The following is an 18,166-nucleotide window of genomic DNA, read 5'->3' as shown; positions in this document are numbered from 1 at the left end:
AGATACACGGCTAAGAAATTGACATCATAAGAAAAACCCTGGTAACTTCTTTTTTGTAAATTATGGTCATTATAGGCACCATTCCTCATACTTCCACTTCTTTGATTTTCTACAGGTTCGAGAGTTCTGACTCTTTTCTCTTTCCTAGTCAGATCTGAGAAACTAGAATCATCTCTATCATATAGTATATTATTTGTGGCATCCTCATAATTGCCTTTTTCATGTGCAAGTAATCCAGCACGGCAAACTCCCTTATGACGATACCCAGGTGTCATATCCAAACACACAAACTCAAAGTTTTTGGGATTGACAAAGTTTTGAGTAACAGCAATACTTGGCTCCAGATTTAGGACGCAGTGCCACCATCCACTTGGAACGAAAATTGTTTCCCCTGGCAGTTGCGTACACTCTATTGGCTTGTCTTCATCAGCAAGAAGTGGATAAAAATCTAGCCACCACTGAAACACAATAAAAGGAAACAATAATAACAACTTAACACTCACAATAAAAAAATATGAAAAACCAGAGGATTGGATATATCTGAAAAAAATACCTGCAGTGAAGATGGAGTTTCAATATTGACATCACCATCTTCTTCGTTTACATGTACTGTGACACCTAGAGGTACCTTTCCTGGAGGATACAGGGCCCACCTTCACAAACATAATAGCTGGGTTACCTCCTAGACCTAAATTATTTAATTGCAAACAGTCCCAAAAAAGAAAACAAAAAATATGAGAACAACATTATTCAGCCAATTCAACAAAAGGGAAATGATGTATGGTGGAATAATCATGAGGGCAGAAAGTATGTGGTTTATGGAATGCATTAGATGAATATTTTGATGATATTCCTTAGTCTTTCTTGGTCAGCCGTATCCTCATGCTTTAGGCATAAGATCAGGACCTATCCATTAACGATCAGATTAAGGAGAACTTGGGAGGAGTTGGGAAGACAAAAAGAATAAAGAAAATATCAGTAAACCAAATCCAACCTGGACTACAGAGGAGCACAAATGAGACTATAATTGGTACAAAATTTAGAAACAGCAGCAGAACAAACATAGTATTCATAAAATGCAACAGTTTTATCAACCCCAGGTCCTCAACTAGCACAAGCATAAGCTGTACCTCTTAACTAAATCATAGAATGGATTCCATTAACAGTATCATATTCTTAACTACATGAGCTCTTGAGAAAAAAAATGAACTTTACCTCTTACGTCCGACTAGTAGCGTATTCCAGGCACTGGTAAGAGCTGGATCAACATGCCAAGAGGCACCAGACCTCTGTGGCCCAATAATGAGCCATCTAAATGGAGGTCGCTTCTCTCTATCTAAAACATCAAAAAAGTCCTCTTGAAATAGATCAGGTATACTGTAATCTTTCAACAGGGCCGGAACAACCTCTCCAAACTGCTTTAAAAAAAAAAGTTACATTGCACATCATAAGAATAAAAAGAAAAATCATACAAATATGTACTCACACAGACACACAGACCCATTGAGCACCTTGTGATCGAAAATATACAGGGGATCCTCATCATGCTGAATTTTCAAGTATGCAACATAATCTTTGAATTTCATTGAGACTTTGCGTGCACTCCTTTGCGAAATCTTGAAACCTATATCTCCATAATTCTGCAATAACTGGTCAAATGTCCATGTACGCCTTGCAGGCCAAGCATCAGCCAATCCAGTGAGTAAAACCTGGTTAATTTTTTGGCAGCAAACTATGTGAATAACATAAACCACCAGTCCGTATATACAAGCATAACTGCACACTAATCTTGATTACCGATTTGCAACTAAAAATGCTCAATAGTACAAGAACCTCTACTAAGTCAAATTTTGGCATATGGAAAGGTCAAATTTGGTAAAACCCCAGGTTTTCATCTCCTGTTTCCCTTTTTCTCTCCCAGAATAAAATAAATACCATAGAGAACACTAGTCAAATGGTGACTACAATCAAAATGTGAAACTTTTTGGTTCTATCTGTAGTTTAAAACTGCTTTGGAAAAACAAATAGCTAGTCACGACATGCTAGAATTTGCAAAATTGGAGATGAAAGCTTGGTAGTACACTTTAGGTCATTGGGGGAGTGTGGAAATTTGAAGCTGTGAAATCAGAAGCATGGCCAAAGCGGGCATAAAGGTACTGGTGATTTAAGGATTAAAGGGGGTTTATTGGTTCGTTTTCCAACAGACGTGGTAGGCTGTGGTAGTGAATAGTGACAGCTGGGGTTGTGTTTAGTAAAGTGTTACTGGTAATGATGCCGATGGGACGGTAACAGAAAGGTGCTAATGTTGGTGCTGCGTTACTGGTGATGATGCCGAGGGGATGGTAATGGAGGGTGTGTTGTGGTTGAATTAGCAGCAGGGGTGGTACGTTGTGGAAAAGTGTTAATTGAGTGGTGGCAGTGGTGAAGATATGAAAAAAGCATTCTTGAAATTGGAAAAGAAACTATCTTTGATTTGTTCTGTGATATGTCATCAGTCTCTAAAAACTTAAAACACATTTGTGGGTCAAGATCCAACTCCTATATGTCCAAGCGGGCCCAATGAAAGAGCATCCTTCTCTCTAATGTAAAACCATAATTTAACAGAAGATTGTGTCTGCATATAATCAATGGGAGGAAGATGGAAATCTTAATCCCACTGTGTTAATTCAAAAATGAATCATCATCACTATACCGGTTTCTTCCCATCATAGTCACGAGAAAACTCTTCCAAAGTGGGGTTTTTCTTTCTTTCCACATTCCCATCGTCAAAAGAAAAACTATCCAATGTGGTATGGCACCTGTAAAATCTTCTGTACAAGAACAACGAGTTGAATCCTGCAGCAAGTGGATAGGCAATAACTAAAACCTTCAGTGGGGAAATAAATAAATAAATGAAATATACTCAAAGAAGATTTTGCACCATCATAAAATAACAAGAGCCTCCGGAAGGTGAGCTCTATTCAAAATACATGATATCAATTACCATCAAAATTAAGTGGTTTTCTGCAAGCCTCGTCACATTCATATGGTACATGCTCTCTGCATTCAAAAATACAAAACCGTGGTCTCAAATTCCGAAAACTTAATGTAGAGTTAGAAAGCAGAAAAAAAGCATAATTTATACTCTGATACATACAAATGCAGTGCCGTCTTTTTCCAGGAACCTTTATACTGAAGTGGACCATCTAGTCTGCTAAGGCATATACTCATCCAAAGCGGCTCTTCATTGCATAGTATGTACATCACACTGCATACCAAAGAGCAGCAAATACATAAGTAACAGGAAAAATGAAATCTTTGGCCTTGTATGGAAAAAATGAAATTTAATCCAAAACTAAAATCTAAATTTATGAGCATCTCCATAAGATTCTGCAATTGAACCAATGACCAAAATGCTAACTTTGAATCAGAATACAAACATTTCGCGTAGAAACACGTATCGAAATCCCAAAATTCAAAATTCAAAATTCAAATGGGAAAGTGAGAGCTAAAGAGAAAAAAACAAAGGCGGTGGATTGAAGAACCTGCTAACGGAAGCGAGACGAGCAACGTCGCGAGGGGTCAGGTATTCCAAGATGTCACAGATGAGGTCGTCAGGGAGGACTCGGAAGTCTCCGAGAGCATCTGACCTGCGATCTCTGAGACCCAACGCAGGGGCTTCAGAATTCTCCATTGCAATTGGAATTGATAGAAAGCTGTATGTTGTGAAATTGTGAGTATGAAAATGCAAGAAGAGAAGAGAAGAGAGAGAGGGAGAGGCGAGGGCTTTGGGTTTTTGCAATCGGATTTGCCGCGTCGATGTAACGTGTTTTTTTGTGCAGCGGCTATACCGTGTACGCGGAATTTTCACGCTATTTCGAATTTTCCTTTTTTTGGGTTTTTTGGTGGAGAGGTGGACCAAATATTCGCGCTATACGGTGTTTTAAAGAAAAGCGCGAATATAGCAGCTATTATTCTCTTCTTTCTTCTTGAATTTTTTTTGCTCATTATCCTCTTGAAAAAATTCCGAAATTTATTTTTCTCTGTTCTCATTAATTATTTTCGTACCTTTACACCTTTAGAAAATAAATTAAAAGGTTAATGATTAAAAAGTCCCCTTTCATATATTGAATTGTTTAATTTAACATAGGCAATTGAAGATATATCTCTTTCGAGGGTTCGAACTTAATATCATGGTCTGCAAGTCAATATCATTTTTTCATTGGACTAGACCATGTTGGCATTCTCTTCCAGTTTAGGGAACTGAAAAATGTGATATTTTTGCTTGTCTTGCCACAATCAACATTTTCATCTCTGAACTATCTAACAACATCAAATTTTTCACATTTTTGTAAAGCTAATATGGTGTGTGACGCGTTGCCTTCTTATGTGACAAAGGTATAACTTGTCTCATCCTCTATCGTGTGACAACTAAAGGAAATATCAGGCCAGTTTCACGATGAATTTCCATGGACCTGCCCCATTCAAGACTCTTTCCAGTTTTCATTCGCTGAGCAGTTCCTCTCATCTCTAACCCCAATAATAAAAAAACATGTCCTCTCATTGATACGAAGAACAAAACCCATCTTTTGTCCCCCATATCTCATAGAGAGAAAACAAAACCCATCAATTCTGACCCAAAGACACTCAACTTCAACTCGAGTACTCAAACAAATTTGGGCTGACAGATTGATTTGAAGCCCTACCAAATCCAAGGTTCATAAACTTTGTGGACTTCTTCTTTATTCAACCTTTTTTTTTTTTGGTCGAAGTTATTTATTCAACTTGGTCCACCTATTATGTCCTCCAATATGAATTTTAAAACAATAATATTATTCACATCACATTGAAAGAACATTAAATATTAACGCACCAAAATTGGACGCATTATCCAGTAAACGTTTCAATTTATTTCTGTTTCCGTTGAAAGCCTCAAAGCATCACTTCCAGTATACAGATACAACACGCATCATAAATTTAACTCTAAAGACGGTGACATATTACACAGCCACTAATAACTTTAAAAGAAAAAAAAAGAAAAAAAAAGAATAACAACCACAATGTTTAAAGCCTTAAACAATTCTACAGACCTAACGAGGTGACGGAGCTCTGTGACTTGATCCTTCTTCTTCTAAGGCGTTCGGCGATGATGAAGGCAAGCTCGAGAGATTGTGAGGCATTGAGCCTTGGGTCACAGTGAGTATGGTAGCGTGAGCTAAGGTCATCAAATGTCACAGTGCGCGACCCTCCAATGCATTCTGTCACATTCTGGCCTGTCATCTCTAGATGAACACCTCCTGGGTGGCTTCCTTCTTGCTCATGCACATCAAAGAATGCTCTCACCTCGGCCTGGACAGATAACAAATAATAAAGTTTTGGTACAGATGAGACATCCCTTTTAATTAAATATTTCTAATTCGCACGAATAAACAGATATACTCATATACAATGTCCAACCAACCACAGAAAACAACTCATGTAAAGCAATATCCAACCTACCAAAGTAATAATTATAAACAAGAAGTCATCAAGGAAAGCATTGTGCAAAAGAGGACTTTTTTGGTTTCTTGCTAAGAAAATGAGTAGCTTGTGACGCAAGATCGATTCCAAGTCGATTTCAAAACAATCATTTACCTATCAGATTTTTCCTTTTAAAACATTCCACCAATATTTTCCCCCTTTTTCTCCAACCCCCACCCAAAAAAAAAAAAAAAAAATCTTACAACTGTTATACCTAACGTCTACAAGTCCTTCCCACCTAATATACCAGAATCTTGCACCTTCTTACGAGTCAATTGCTAGAAGATGAGGATGTCTTTCTTTAAAGATACAGAATGCCCACCAAACGGGACACTTGATGGCTGCCCCCACCCCAAACAAACTTCTAAATTGTTCAACAATATCGACTGTGAAGACCAGAAATTTGGCCTTGTCTTAATTGCAAAAACTGGTGGATGACTAGATCCATTAAGTGAAGAAGCCAATAGCAAATGGTGATAAAATATTGTCGTTCAGTGGGTTCTCATGATTCAAGAAAGCTAAATTAAAATACGGAAAGCACCATGACTACAAGCATTTGATTAGGCAAAGTGCAAGAAAAATCAAAGTTATTTTGTGTTCACATGGCTGCTAAGCTTTCAACAAAATCATTTATTATTTACTCTATTAGTTGCACTGAACCAACTTAGCCTTTATATTTATTATCACATCAACTAAGACAGCTTAATTTATTTTTTCTACTTGTTCCCTTTTTCCTATTTCTTGTTATACTTCATTTTCATCCTAAAATGCCTATAATTCTTGTTTTGTGTTATATGTTCCTCCATGTGTTTCAAATGGCCAATGTTCTGCAGTATAAAGAAACAAGTGACAAGCATATGATTTGAATTCCAAAGAATAACCTTTGCCCACAAACCGGCAACATGAGAACAGTAAAGCTAACAGTTGAACAAAGCAAAAAAGGAAAAAGATAAGAATCGTACCCTTATGGCGTCAAAAGGGCGTGTTTTGAGGCCACATGGAGCTTTTATGGTGTTTCCATGCATTGGGTCACTAACCCATGTGACAATCTGTCCTGCCCTGCGGACCGCCCTAATAAGATGAGGAAGTTTCACTCTCATGTTCTCAGCTCCCATTCTTGTGATCACCGTTATCCTACCGGCTTTATTCTGAGGATTCAAAATCTCAATGAGCTTAACAAGCTCATTTGGATCCATCTTATCGCTCACCTGCATCACAAAGAGCGATCCTATATTAGTCTCCTCCACGATAATTAAATTCCATAAGAATGTCATGCACATTAAATTACAAACTGCGTCAAAATCACGTAGTAGTCAAAAGTGAAGTTCGACAAAACATGATTCATTTCAATTTAGTTTATTATTACAAACTTGAACCTCATATAAGAGCCATTGCTCCATTTAGACATAGCAATATCATTTTTCTGTAATCTTAGCAACATATGGAAAGATGATTTGATTGAACTGGACATATGCACCATATGAGATATGAATTACCTTGATTCCAAGGGGATTGGCAACACCTCTTAGGAACTCAACATGGGCACCATCCAGTTGCCTGGTACGCTCACCAGCCCAAAGCATATGGGCAGAGCAATCATAGTAAAGGCCGGAAGTTGAATCCAACCTTGTAAGAGACTGCTCATAAGGCAAGAGCAAGCACTCATGAGATGTCCAGAACTCAGTGGTTGTCATGATAGGGTGGTCAACTGTAAGCCCAGCTGCAGTCATGAATCCAAGGGCCTCATCAACCCGGGAAGCTAGTTCCCGGTATCTGCCATGCCAAAACAGGATAAACATGTTATTAGGTAAAATTATTACCAACCCTAATTAAATTAAAATTCAAAGTTTGGTACACTTAAAGTCATATCAATATACATTCCAATTGAATGAATACCAAACCTAACCAAATTGAAATTAGAAGCTTGGCACACTTCAAATCATGTGAATATGATTCCAACAATTTTTTGAAAAACAACTTGCAATGAGTCATTACCGCCTCAAAAGGAATGTGATTTTGGATTATTTGAAGGAACAAACCAAAACACCATCGAGTAAGGTTAAGGTTAAGTATCCATCACTATAAACACACGCACTAAAAGATTACTCAGTGTGGCCCGAAAATTCATTGGCGAAAAGCAGACTAAGATTCTGCATGTGCATAAATCTTTGCGGGGCATAGCACAAAAGACATAAAAAGGTTAAAAGGTCTTTACACATCTAAAGGACGAATATACTGAGTATATGAAATGAAACAAACAGACAGGCAAGGCAATGATAATGATTTGAGGGTATATATGGGATAAACATCAAACTCAGACCAAATTAAAATTACTTTCTCGTAAATAAGTCTTTCGCTTGTGAAATCCAAGTTCCACTGTCACCAATCTAAAATAGTAAAACTGAGGAAACATACCTATCACCCTGCTCGCTGTGCTCTGTGAAATCCAAGTTCCACTGTGTGACCCTCTGCATAGCTGCATAACCACCAGTAGCGAAGGCCCTGAGAAGGTTGAGAGTAGCCGCAGATTGACAGTAGGCTCTGATCAGTCTCTGAGGGTCCGGAGTCCTCGACTTTAAATCGAACGCGTCTCCGTTCACATTGTCCCCTCTGTAACTCGGCAGCTTCACACCATCCTTCTCCTCAAAAGCATCCGATCTTGGCTTCGCAAACTGACCCGCCATTCTTCCCACCTAAAAAACCAACCACGACCACAATCCACTTTAATTCTCAAAACTATACACAAATTAATCAAATTCCAATCAAAAAAACAACGAACCCAGAAAAGAAAAAAAAACCAATCATGACCCTGATTCATAATTCCCTTCAATTCCCAAACTTTCACAGAAATTACTCAACTTTCAAGCAAAAACAAATTACCCAGAAACTTTCATATAATTTAGAGGAAATTCCTGACCTTGACAACGGGCATTTGGCCTCCGAACATCAAAACGACACCCATTTGGAGGAGAATTCTGAAGGTGTCACGAATGTTATTGGCATTGAACTCCTTGAAGCTCTCAGCGCAGTCCCCACCTTGAAGAAGAAACGCGTTGCCCATGGCGGCCTCACCAATACGCTCCTCTAGGCTCCGAGCCTCCCCAGCGAACACAATAGGAGGGAACGATTCGATGGTCCGAAGCACCGACTCGAGATCTTCCTGATTTGGGTAGTCGGGCAATTGGAGCGCCTTCTTGGATTTCCAGGTCTCCACGCTCCATTTCGCCGGAACTGCATTGTGGGTCTTCACCGAAGAAGAAGGAGACGATGTCGTTGGAGCACTTTGCTGCTTAGTTGGCTTATCGGAGACAACTGGGTTCTTGGCAGGCTCAGCTGCATGAACGGCCACGATTGGCCTGACGGGCCTGATGGGCAGAGAGGGTTGGTGAGTTCTCGGAGAGGGTAAGAGAGACTGGCCTTGAATGAAGGCAGATTTGGTGGGAATCAAAGAGCTGCTGCTTGTGAGAGCCATTGTTATTGGATTTTGTAAAGATTTTTCTCTTCTTTATTTTTATGTTAAAGGTACAAATGAGATCGCAGAGAGAAATCTCAGAGAGTACCTGAGGAAGATGAGTTACAGATTGAGAGGGTTTTATAAGGAAACAGGGTGTCTTCGCAGAGACGCGGTGGTGGGCCGTTGAGGCCAGAGTGTGGGTAGTTTTGGGGTTCTCTTGGTATCGAAGGATAGTTTTGTAATTTCAATTGTCAACAATTTTGGAAAGAAAGTCAATTGCTTGGAATGAGTTGATATCTTTGCAAAGGGTAGGTGGTGGTGAAACGAGGGTGGGTAATGATATGATTAAGAGGCTGCGTAGGCCGTGGGAGCCGAGCTGAATTTTATTTTATTATATTTTTTCTTCGGTCCATCTGAATTATTATACGCTTAACAAAACAAAAATATGAGTTATAATATGTTCTATTATTACAAATGTGGAAAATGCTGCAGCACTAATCACATGGGTGGTTCCGAGATTAAAATGTGAGCATTGGAACAAGATGATTTATACCCTTTTTTTGGTCGAAAAAGGTTTAGGGGGAGAATGACTACTGTCATTATCAGCTTTAGGGCAGACACACAATCTCTAGTCGAAATGACTTATGCGTGGCACCCAACTATCAGCTATCATTGATATGAATTAATGTATGAAATTACAGATTGTGCACCAGACTGTTCATAGCGAAACTCGAACACTAATGGGGCTACACACAATGCAGATACCTTATTAACTAAACCAACCCACATTGACGTATAATTTATACCTTTTATATTTGAATCTTTGGACAAACAAAGCAAACACTTGGATATACTCAAAAAATTGTACCTTATGTTTAAATGAGTTTATCTTCAAGAATACTATGATAAGTAGTGGGAGATCCATAAAATTATATTTAGAGAATGCAATTAACTAGATATCAATAATTTTAGCATTTATAAAAAAAAATAATTTAAAGATGTTTCATTTTCTTTATTTTAAAATAAAATATAAATGATAAATTAATAGGAACTTTTTTGTTGCATTGGTAATCCACTCCACTAACTCCAAATCACGAGATCACATCATGTTAGAAATAAAATAATAATTTGTGTTGTAGTAGAGTCGATTTTTGAGTATTTAATACATGCACTTTCGGTGTAACTTATTTAAAAAAAATTATAAATCAGAGTTCTTGTAGATAGTAGCAACAAAGTGTGGTTCATGTTTAAACCACGCTTTGCATTTCAGGTTTTTTATTTATAACAAAGCACGTTTATATTTCAGAACCAAAAAAAAAAACCCCACATTTTTATCTCATGTAGAAGAAAAACAATATATATATAAAGAGCAAATGATAAGCCAAGCCAAGCCGAGCCGAGCTAATCAACGTATGGCTGCTTGGCAGAATTTAGTTCTATACCACCTGGTTTATTTGGTGTTACAAGAAAAATAAAATTCTACAAAATGGAAATAAAATAAAGTTTGTTCAAATGGACTGAAGAAAATGAAGGGGCATGTATGTATGTCCAACTCACCCACCTACCCTCCACTTCATGCGCCACCAACTCTCCCTCTGTCTCTCTCTCTCCTACCCCCATTACACCACCTCTTTACGCTCGACACGTGTCCTTCAACTTGGCACCATGACTTGGTATATTCCCATGGCTTCCCTAGCAAAGTTTGCATCAAATTCTGGATGTTTGGCTTTGGGAGATAGCCTGACTATAGAGAGGTCCGGTCGGTGTTATTGATCACATGTGGCCGATCTCACCCAGCTTGCGTCTCTAAATGGTCTGCATTTGGAAATTTTCAAAATAAGCCCAAATTGACTTCTAAATTTCTAACGATTTAATTTAATTGTACTCGTGTCAAATATCACCTTACCACATGTTTTTAACAACGTCATACTTTCCTCATGTACTTTTATTATGAATTTTAGGTTGTCTTGTTATTCCTTAGAGCACCTCCACCCCAAAAGGCAAGGACAACGTAAAGGTAAGGCAAGGTTTGATACTATTCACATAAATAGTGGCAACCTTGTCTTTTTTTGTTCTACCCTAAAGGGTAAGGGCAAGGGCAAATACTATTCACTTTACTTTATTTTTTATTTTTTATATACTTAAACTATTAATTTTGATAAGCTTTTCAAATAATATTTTCATTTATCACATGTCACTATTTATTATAAATTTCTCACTTAAAATTTTCGGATAACATTTCCGGTTGCCACTTGTCCATTTTTATTATAAAATTCACATCTCACTCATCATACAATTGAAATACCTACTCACTCATCATACAATTGAAATACTCCCGGTCCTCATAGTTCGACATAATCGAGTACAAAGACGACTCAATCATTAGCGGAGGCAGTTCCACCGGATCACAACGTGGGGGAGTATTTTCCTTCGGATGACGTAATAGTGTCATTATTTCCAACACAGAACGCACCACTAGAACCGATTGCGGGCATTGTTCACTTGAGGAGCCATGTGTAATGGTTTTCCTTTTTTTTGTTTTGCCTTAAATAATCTATTTAAAAAAATGAAATTGGAATTGCAATAAATGTATACATATATATATATATATATATATGACATTAAATTAAATAAAACGGCAATTGAATAAATCGATTTTTTTTAGCCAAAAAAATCAAGTCCGTTGGATTTCTGGACAAAAACCGATCGGAGCATCCGGGAAGCGCCACGTGGTGTCTTCTCGTTGGGAGCTGTCAGTGACTTCGGGCTAGAGCCTAGTCAAGAATTGCCCTTGGGCTTGCCCGAGCTAGTGTGCACCAGGGCTTGCCCGAGCTTCAGGTTGCGCGCTGGAGGTGGGAACCTGGGCTTGGGGGGCCTGTTGCCAGGGTTTGGGTCTAGCGATGGAGTTGCTCTTGCATCGTCTCATTTTACCCCTTTGCATTGTGTTGTCAATTTTTCTCTGTCATAACAAACTGACTTAACTTATATCTCTACAAATTACAATTTGATATACATGAATAGACAAATCATTGAAAATATAAATAATAAAGAAAAATTCATATGAACATGTGAAACTATTATTTGTATGTACTATGTAGAAAGGTTGTCTTAATTTTGATGTTAAACTGCTCCATTATTGTAATGACCCTTTGTGACTAATTTGTATTGGCCCTTGTGACTAATATCTTTTTTAACTAAATTATGAATACAATCCTATACTCTCTCAACCAAACAAAAAGGAACGGATGTACATTAAATTTTTTTGTTGGGTTCGGCCCAACATACGTATTTTCATGTCAAAAGATTGTTTCCTCTTCCATTCCCTCCTGGCGGACACCGGAATTGGAAAGTGATGATACGTTATATTTCGGGACTAAAAAAACAATGATTTGTTACTCCAATTAGGCCAAAGCACCACAGCAGGCACGTGCAATCGTGACAAACTGTCAAATTTGGTCTCATATAAGTCTCGGACCATTCTGAACATTTTGGCCCCCATGTGTGATCTATCAATGTTTTTTTATTTCAAATAATGAAGTTGGCTGAAAGCCTAAATAATTGTTGGATTGGATCCCATCAATTCAATTTGGCTGAAAGCCTATATAATAGATCAACTTTAAATTCATTTTTATCATTATCTAGTTTTTTTTCTTCCAAGCTCACATGCTTTATCTTAAATTGACACCTCATAAGAGCATATCTACCTTGTAGTTAAAGATGTTATTATTGTAAAGAACTCACTATGTAGTAGTTTGGAGCAATTGTTCTCCAGGAAAGGTTTTAGGTTCGAGTTCTAGCATCGGTCTAACCAAGTAGCCTATTCTCTTTCAGCATAGCCATAAGAGAGAACCTATGTTGCACGGACACGGATACGGGGACACGGGAACGCGACACGGCGACACGGAAAATCTCAAAAAAGTAGGACACGGACACGGCTAGGACACGGCAATTAAAATAATAATTAATTCTCAATATTTCAAGACAGAGAAACAAGACTTTTATTAAAAATAAAAAACCAAATACAAATAAAATCATACAAAGATACAAAACACATCAAAACAGAGAAACAAAATAAAACATGGTTCACATTCATTATGTCTAATAGTCTAATACCCAATTAATAAAACAAATTCAAATATACTCAACAACTAATAACAAGACTTTTATTAAAAATAAAAAAAGCTCCAAACAGATACAATCATACAAAATACCCACACACAAAAAACACAACATAGAAACAAAATTAAAAATCTGTGAAGCCTAACTTGAGTTTGCAAGAAGGAATCGTCCTTCTTGGTCACGATTTGCAAGAAAGAATCGTCCTTTTTGTTGTGTTTCTCTTCAAAAAAAAATAATAATAATAATAATCTTCATCTCACCACCAAATTCAACTCTTCTACTGCTATGAAAAGGGAGATAAGAAAAGAAAATAGAGATAGAGAACATAAAAAAAGAATTTGAAAACAAAGGGAAAAATGTGGGATTCATTTAGGTTTAAAAAAGTCTTTTTCCACTTTTAACTCATCTTTTTAAAAATATTTCAAATCAGTCCACTAAAGTTTCAAAATTCACGTTTAGACCCCAATTTTTATTTTCAAAATTTCAATTTGGTCCCTGCCGTGTCTTGACCGTGTCGGAGCCGTGTCTTGACCGTGTCGGCGGCGTGTCTTGACCGTGTCCCAGCCGTTGACCGTGTCCAACGCGTGTCGGAGCCGTGTCGGAGCCGTGTCGGCGTGTCCGACACTCCGACACTCCAGCAGTTTGGAGTGTCGGTGCAACATAGGAGAGAACCTTGCCCATGCTAGAGCACCTCCCGCCACCCTAAAGTCTCAATCGTGAAAACTTTCCCCCCTAAGAATAGGTGGATTGCAACACATGAGCCTTGCCTATTTTAGTGTGTTATGAAGGCACACCCGTGGTAGAAATCTCAAGGGCTATTTTGGTCTTTTTGTATTGTGATGAGATGAAACTTATCTAATAGTTAGGTTATAGTCTGTTAATTAGATAGGAATTATGTTAAGTGTTAGTTTTGTGTTGTTAAGTATTAGTTTCTGTTGTTGCTTAGCCAATAAGCACTATATTAGGAAGCTTTCAGTTCAATTAGTTTTCAGACTTGCACAATCATTCTAAAAAAACCATCAATTAAATTTCTGATTTTTTGAACATTGAGTTAAGGTTGAAGACGTTTTATCATTTGGTAATCTCAAAGACTGTTTTTGGTCTTTTTTTTTATTGTGCTAAGGTGACACTTATTTAATGGTTTTGTCGTAGGTTTGTTAATTAATAGGAATTTATGTTAAGTGTTTGTTTATACCAAAATAGACAGCCAACAAGAACAAGACACGTGGACAAAATCGAGCTTGGTCATGGTTTCCTTCGGCACCTAACCTACCAATCCTTCCAGTAGGGCAACCCCCTCTCCAGGACACGTGGCATGCTCATAATCAACATCCACAGTCCCACATCGAAATTCTAAACAATATGCACACCTCCCAAGGTCTATAAAAGAGGACAGCCATCCCAAAATGGAGGTAATCAGAACTAACGGCATACAAGCCTAACGATCTGTCAGTTTAATTTACTAAACCCGAACTTACTCAAGCATCGGAGAGCCTTCGCCCGGTACCACACCTGTGCCCTAGGTATTACCGAGCGTTTTCTCATATTGCATATCACACGCTCCACCGAGGTCTAGAGGATTTCGAAGGCCCAAAATCTCTAAGTTGAGCCAAAGAGTGCCGAACCACTTTTTCGCATCAACAGTGTTAATCTCTATTGTTTCTTAGCCGATAAGCAACTATATTAGGAAGCTTTCAACTCAATTATGGTTTTCAGGTTTACCATTCTAAAAAACAATCAATATTGGTAGAGGAGAAATCAACCTACAACCTCGGATGCAAGAGTAAATATTCTTATGCTCATCTTCGTCTCTTTCCGCCTCCAATATCACTTATATACAAAGATTAAAAAAAAAAAAAAAAAAAAAAACTCAAGCTGCCACAAAATTCACTTAAAAAAAAATACTTCAAATATCCTCTAAACATAGGATTTAAAATAATTTGTTGTATCATATATTTTGATTGGTGCATGTAGATAATTGTAACTTAGCCAAAATAAGGGGTGGGGAGAGGGCGTTGTACACGCAAAATGCATGTGTGGACACAATGGATAGAAATGATCATATCTTAAGGACAAATCATGTGGTTGAGCTTTTGTCTTCTTAATTGCTCTCCTATGCAACAAATGCATGAGATGTTAAGGGAGTGCAAATCGTACTGGTTTTCTCCTCCCAATTCAAGGATCAGATATATTTCATGGACGGAGAATAAAAAATAATTAATAAATATATACACGTGTTATCACATAAATGAATTGATCACACTAAATAATTGTACTGCATGATGTTTATTTCCAGTAAGTGTATATCAACAATAACAACAACACCATCCACCAAATATTCATCTAGAATTGATGGTAGAGACGTACATTCATCCACTGTTTATCCAAGGACTTGATCACTTGTTTGGTTTAGGGTTTGCAACATAGCCGTCATGGTAGAGTTCAAGGGCTATTGAAGTTGCTGCTACTCTCATGGCTACTGAGACTTTCGCTTCTTCAATGGCTTTACAAATTGCTTGTTTCACGCCTCTAGGTCGAGCGGAAATGCTATAATGAGGGGTTGAGGGCGCATATTTGTTGGATATGGATTGGCATTTCTTCTTGAGGTGATAAACAATCCTTCACAATAATACCCAATCCACCAATCTTGGGTTTGGTTCAGATTGGGCTATCGGGTTAATATTGAAAGCCAACTTTTCACACTTAGACCCAACCCAAGTAGAGCAAAATGCCTACTCTCATTGGGACTAGCCCAAGAATTCATCATAGTTTTTATTTTAGTTTCTAAACAAATTCACCTTTTTATTCTGGAAAAAAAAACAACAAAATTTCAATTTTACACTCATTTCTTCTTCTTTTTTCCCAAATTAATCAGTTTGTAACTCGAAGTCGTTAAGAGAATTTACCCAAAATCCTGAGACCACCGTGTGACTAGATAGGCTGGAAGTTGGAACTCACAACAAATTTTATTCTTTCGTACTTTTATCTTTTTCATGTGTAAATTTATCCCGCATCATAATTCATTACTAACTCTAGGCCATCTTCTCCCGCTCCAATCCAATCCATACCAAAAACCTAGTTTGTCCAACAATGTTTGATATTAAAAAACAAAAAGGAAAAAACGAAATCAAAGCATGGTTGTCACGTGACATGCGTCTTACATCTAAAGAAGTCCACATCTTAGCTTACCTTCCTTAACAATTTCTCCTGTAAACCCTAGATATTGCTCTTTGGTCCCTTTTTTTGGTCGAATGCTCTTTGGTCCTTACACCAAACTGTTCTGTACTTTTTTACCCAGGGACCACCTCTCAAATTATGAAAACTTATTGGGCCCCCCCAAAAACCCTATGTGGTACAGTTTTTCTCATCTGGTGGGCATTGTTTGTCCATTTCGAACAAAAGAAAAGGGAAAGAGAGCCCCATACATACCCATGAGTGTTCTTTTTTTACTGTTTCTGAGCTTCACAGTAATTTTTAAACTTTGCACTGCAGGCAACTGCTGCTGCATCAATCAGTGCATGTGCTTTGCGTTTTGTTTGTTGTTAGAACTTGGCAAGGTAAAAGTCCTGATGGGATTTGAATTCTGCATGGCAAAGAAGGAGAAAAATGGTTAGTGTTTCTGAGTGAGCTGTTGTTGGGGGACCAGACTGAACCAGTGGACCAGTACTGCTTGTTTGTTCCATCCATCATCAAGAATTATGAATTATGAGGCATCTTTCTATCACATCACATGTGTGTGATATTGAGGAAGGAAGAATCGAACCTAAAATCTCAAGAAGATTCTATTTTATCTCAACTCTTATGACTTCTTTCTACGTTAATTTTCGATACATATTCATATAGCATGGGTGGATAGTTTTAGTTGTTAATTAAGTTATGATAATAATATTCACAGTTTAGCACTATAACATAAAGACAACGATCTCTCTCTCTCCATGTATATTTGAAATGAAGAATAATTGTTGTCATCTGTCCAAAAACAAAAAGAATAATTGTTGTTAGCTTATGTATAAATAGTAACCCCCACATGCCTCGTGGGAATTTCTTGGAGCTCTAAATTCTAAAACTCTAAATCAAACTCTTTTTTATTTTTTATTTTAAAAAGGGTTATTGAAAGATTGGTCCAACACAAATCTCAAAAAGGTCATATAAAATTGGAAGTGAAAGGCCTAAAACTTGAATCACATGTGCTCATGTGTGAGTAATGTTGCTCATGTGAGTACTCACTAGTTAATTATACTGACATATAAGACAAAGGAAAAACAAGCGTATCTGAATCAGATATTGAGAAACATTCCTTGGAAGCATGCTTGATGAGCAGTATTAACTATCATTCACCTATAACAATCTCTACTCAGATCTGGTAATTGCTCAGGCCACGTTTCCCTCTCTCTCTCTCTCTCTCTCTCTCTCATGTATAATAGTTAATACCAAAAGTCCAACTTACTCTTTTATTCCTTTGAGTGAGGTAAACATAGGGGTAATCGGGAATTGGAATATGACTTTTTATCTCCTCACATAAATTTTTAAATTCTAAAATTTCCATCCATTTTAACTCAATAATTTATTTAGAATAAGTGTAATTTAGTAATTAAACTAGCTATAATTCTGATTCATGAGAATTTAGGGCATGTTCACTCACCTAGAAAGGGAATGAGATGAACGAGAGTCATTCCCATTCATGACCACTCATTTGTTTACTTGCATGTTGGGAATGAAAAGTGATGCGAGACTCACATGTAATCATGACTTTGATTCCTGATATAGGGGCAATGACATTCCGGAATGGGGGAGGTGGTATTGGTAATCAAACTGGTTTTGATTCCGATTCTTAACAATAGTAAACAGTTTTAATCAAAATTCGTTTTGTTTTCATTCCGATTCCTAACAGTTGGTAAACAACTTAATCGGAATACTTGACTTCAATTCCAAGTTAATCCAATTCATGCTCAACCTAATTTCTGAATACTCCGATTCATGTTTATCCCAATTCTTGATTAGTAAACATGCCTTTAGTAAATAACTTATAAGGAGTCAATATCATTCCTATCCCGATTCCACATAGTTTAGTAAACACCTTTAATGGGAATTCAG

General features: G+C 37.4%; 2 protein-coding genes across 2 annotated transcripts in view; both read right to left on the bottom strand.

Annotated features, from left to right (window-relative positions):
• LOC110751954 (putative glycosyltransferase) overlaps nt 1-3,882 on the bottom strand; it is an 8,571-nt gene extending 4,689 nt beyond the window's left edge. The window contains exons 1-8 of the mRNA XM_088249633.1: nt 3,525-3,882; nt 3,137-3,247; nt 2,984-3,039; nt 2,693-2,835; nt 1,512-1,709; nt 1,216-1,415; nt 554-653; nt 7-458 (exon numbers count right to left, since the gene is read on the bottom strand). Of these exons, the coding sequence (XP_088105759.1) occupies nt 7-458; nt 554-653; nt 1,216-1,415; nt 1,512-1,709; nt 2,693-2,835; nt 2,984-3,039; nt 3,137-3,247; nt 3,525-3,673 (1,409 nt within the window). The 5' untranslated portion in view covers nt 3,674-3,882. The remainder of the gene's footprint in view (nt 1-6; nt 459-553; nt 654-1,215; nt 1,416-1,511; nt 1,710-2,692; nt 2,836-2,983; nt 3,040-3,136; nt 3,248-3,524) is intronic.
• Nucleotides 3,883-4,866: 984 nt separating this feature from the next.
• Nucleotides 4,867-9,082, bottom strand: LOC110751926 (phospho-2-dehydro-3-deoxyheptonate aldolase 1, chloroplastic-like). The gene is made up of 5 exons (XM_021952481.2): nt 8,417-9,082; nt 7,915-8,192; nt 6,996-7,272; nt 6,462-6,707; nt 4,867-5,328 (listed from the first exon to the last, which is right to left on the bottom strand). Exons 1-5 carry the CDS (start codon nt 8,969-8,971, stop codon nt 5,062-5,064), a joined length of 1,623 nt encoding a protein of 540 aa, XP_021808173.1. The 5' UTR covers nt 8,972-9,082; the 3' UTR covers nt 4,867-5,061.
• Between the last annotated feature and the right edge of the window lie 9,084 nt (nt 9,083-18,166).

The sequence above is a fragment of the Prunus avium genome, chromosome 1, assembly GCF_965620075.1.
Source record: "Prunus avium chromosome 1, drPruAviu1.hap1.1, whole genome shotgun sequence".
Lineage (NCBI taxonomy): Eukaryota > Viridiplantae > Streptophyta > Magnoliopsida > Rosales > Rosaceae > Prunus > Prunus avium.
The sequence above is the reverse complement of the archived record's forward strand: the minus strand, read 5'-3'. Positions and strand labels throughout refer to the sequence as shown.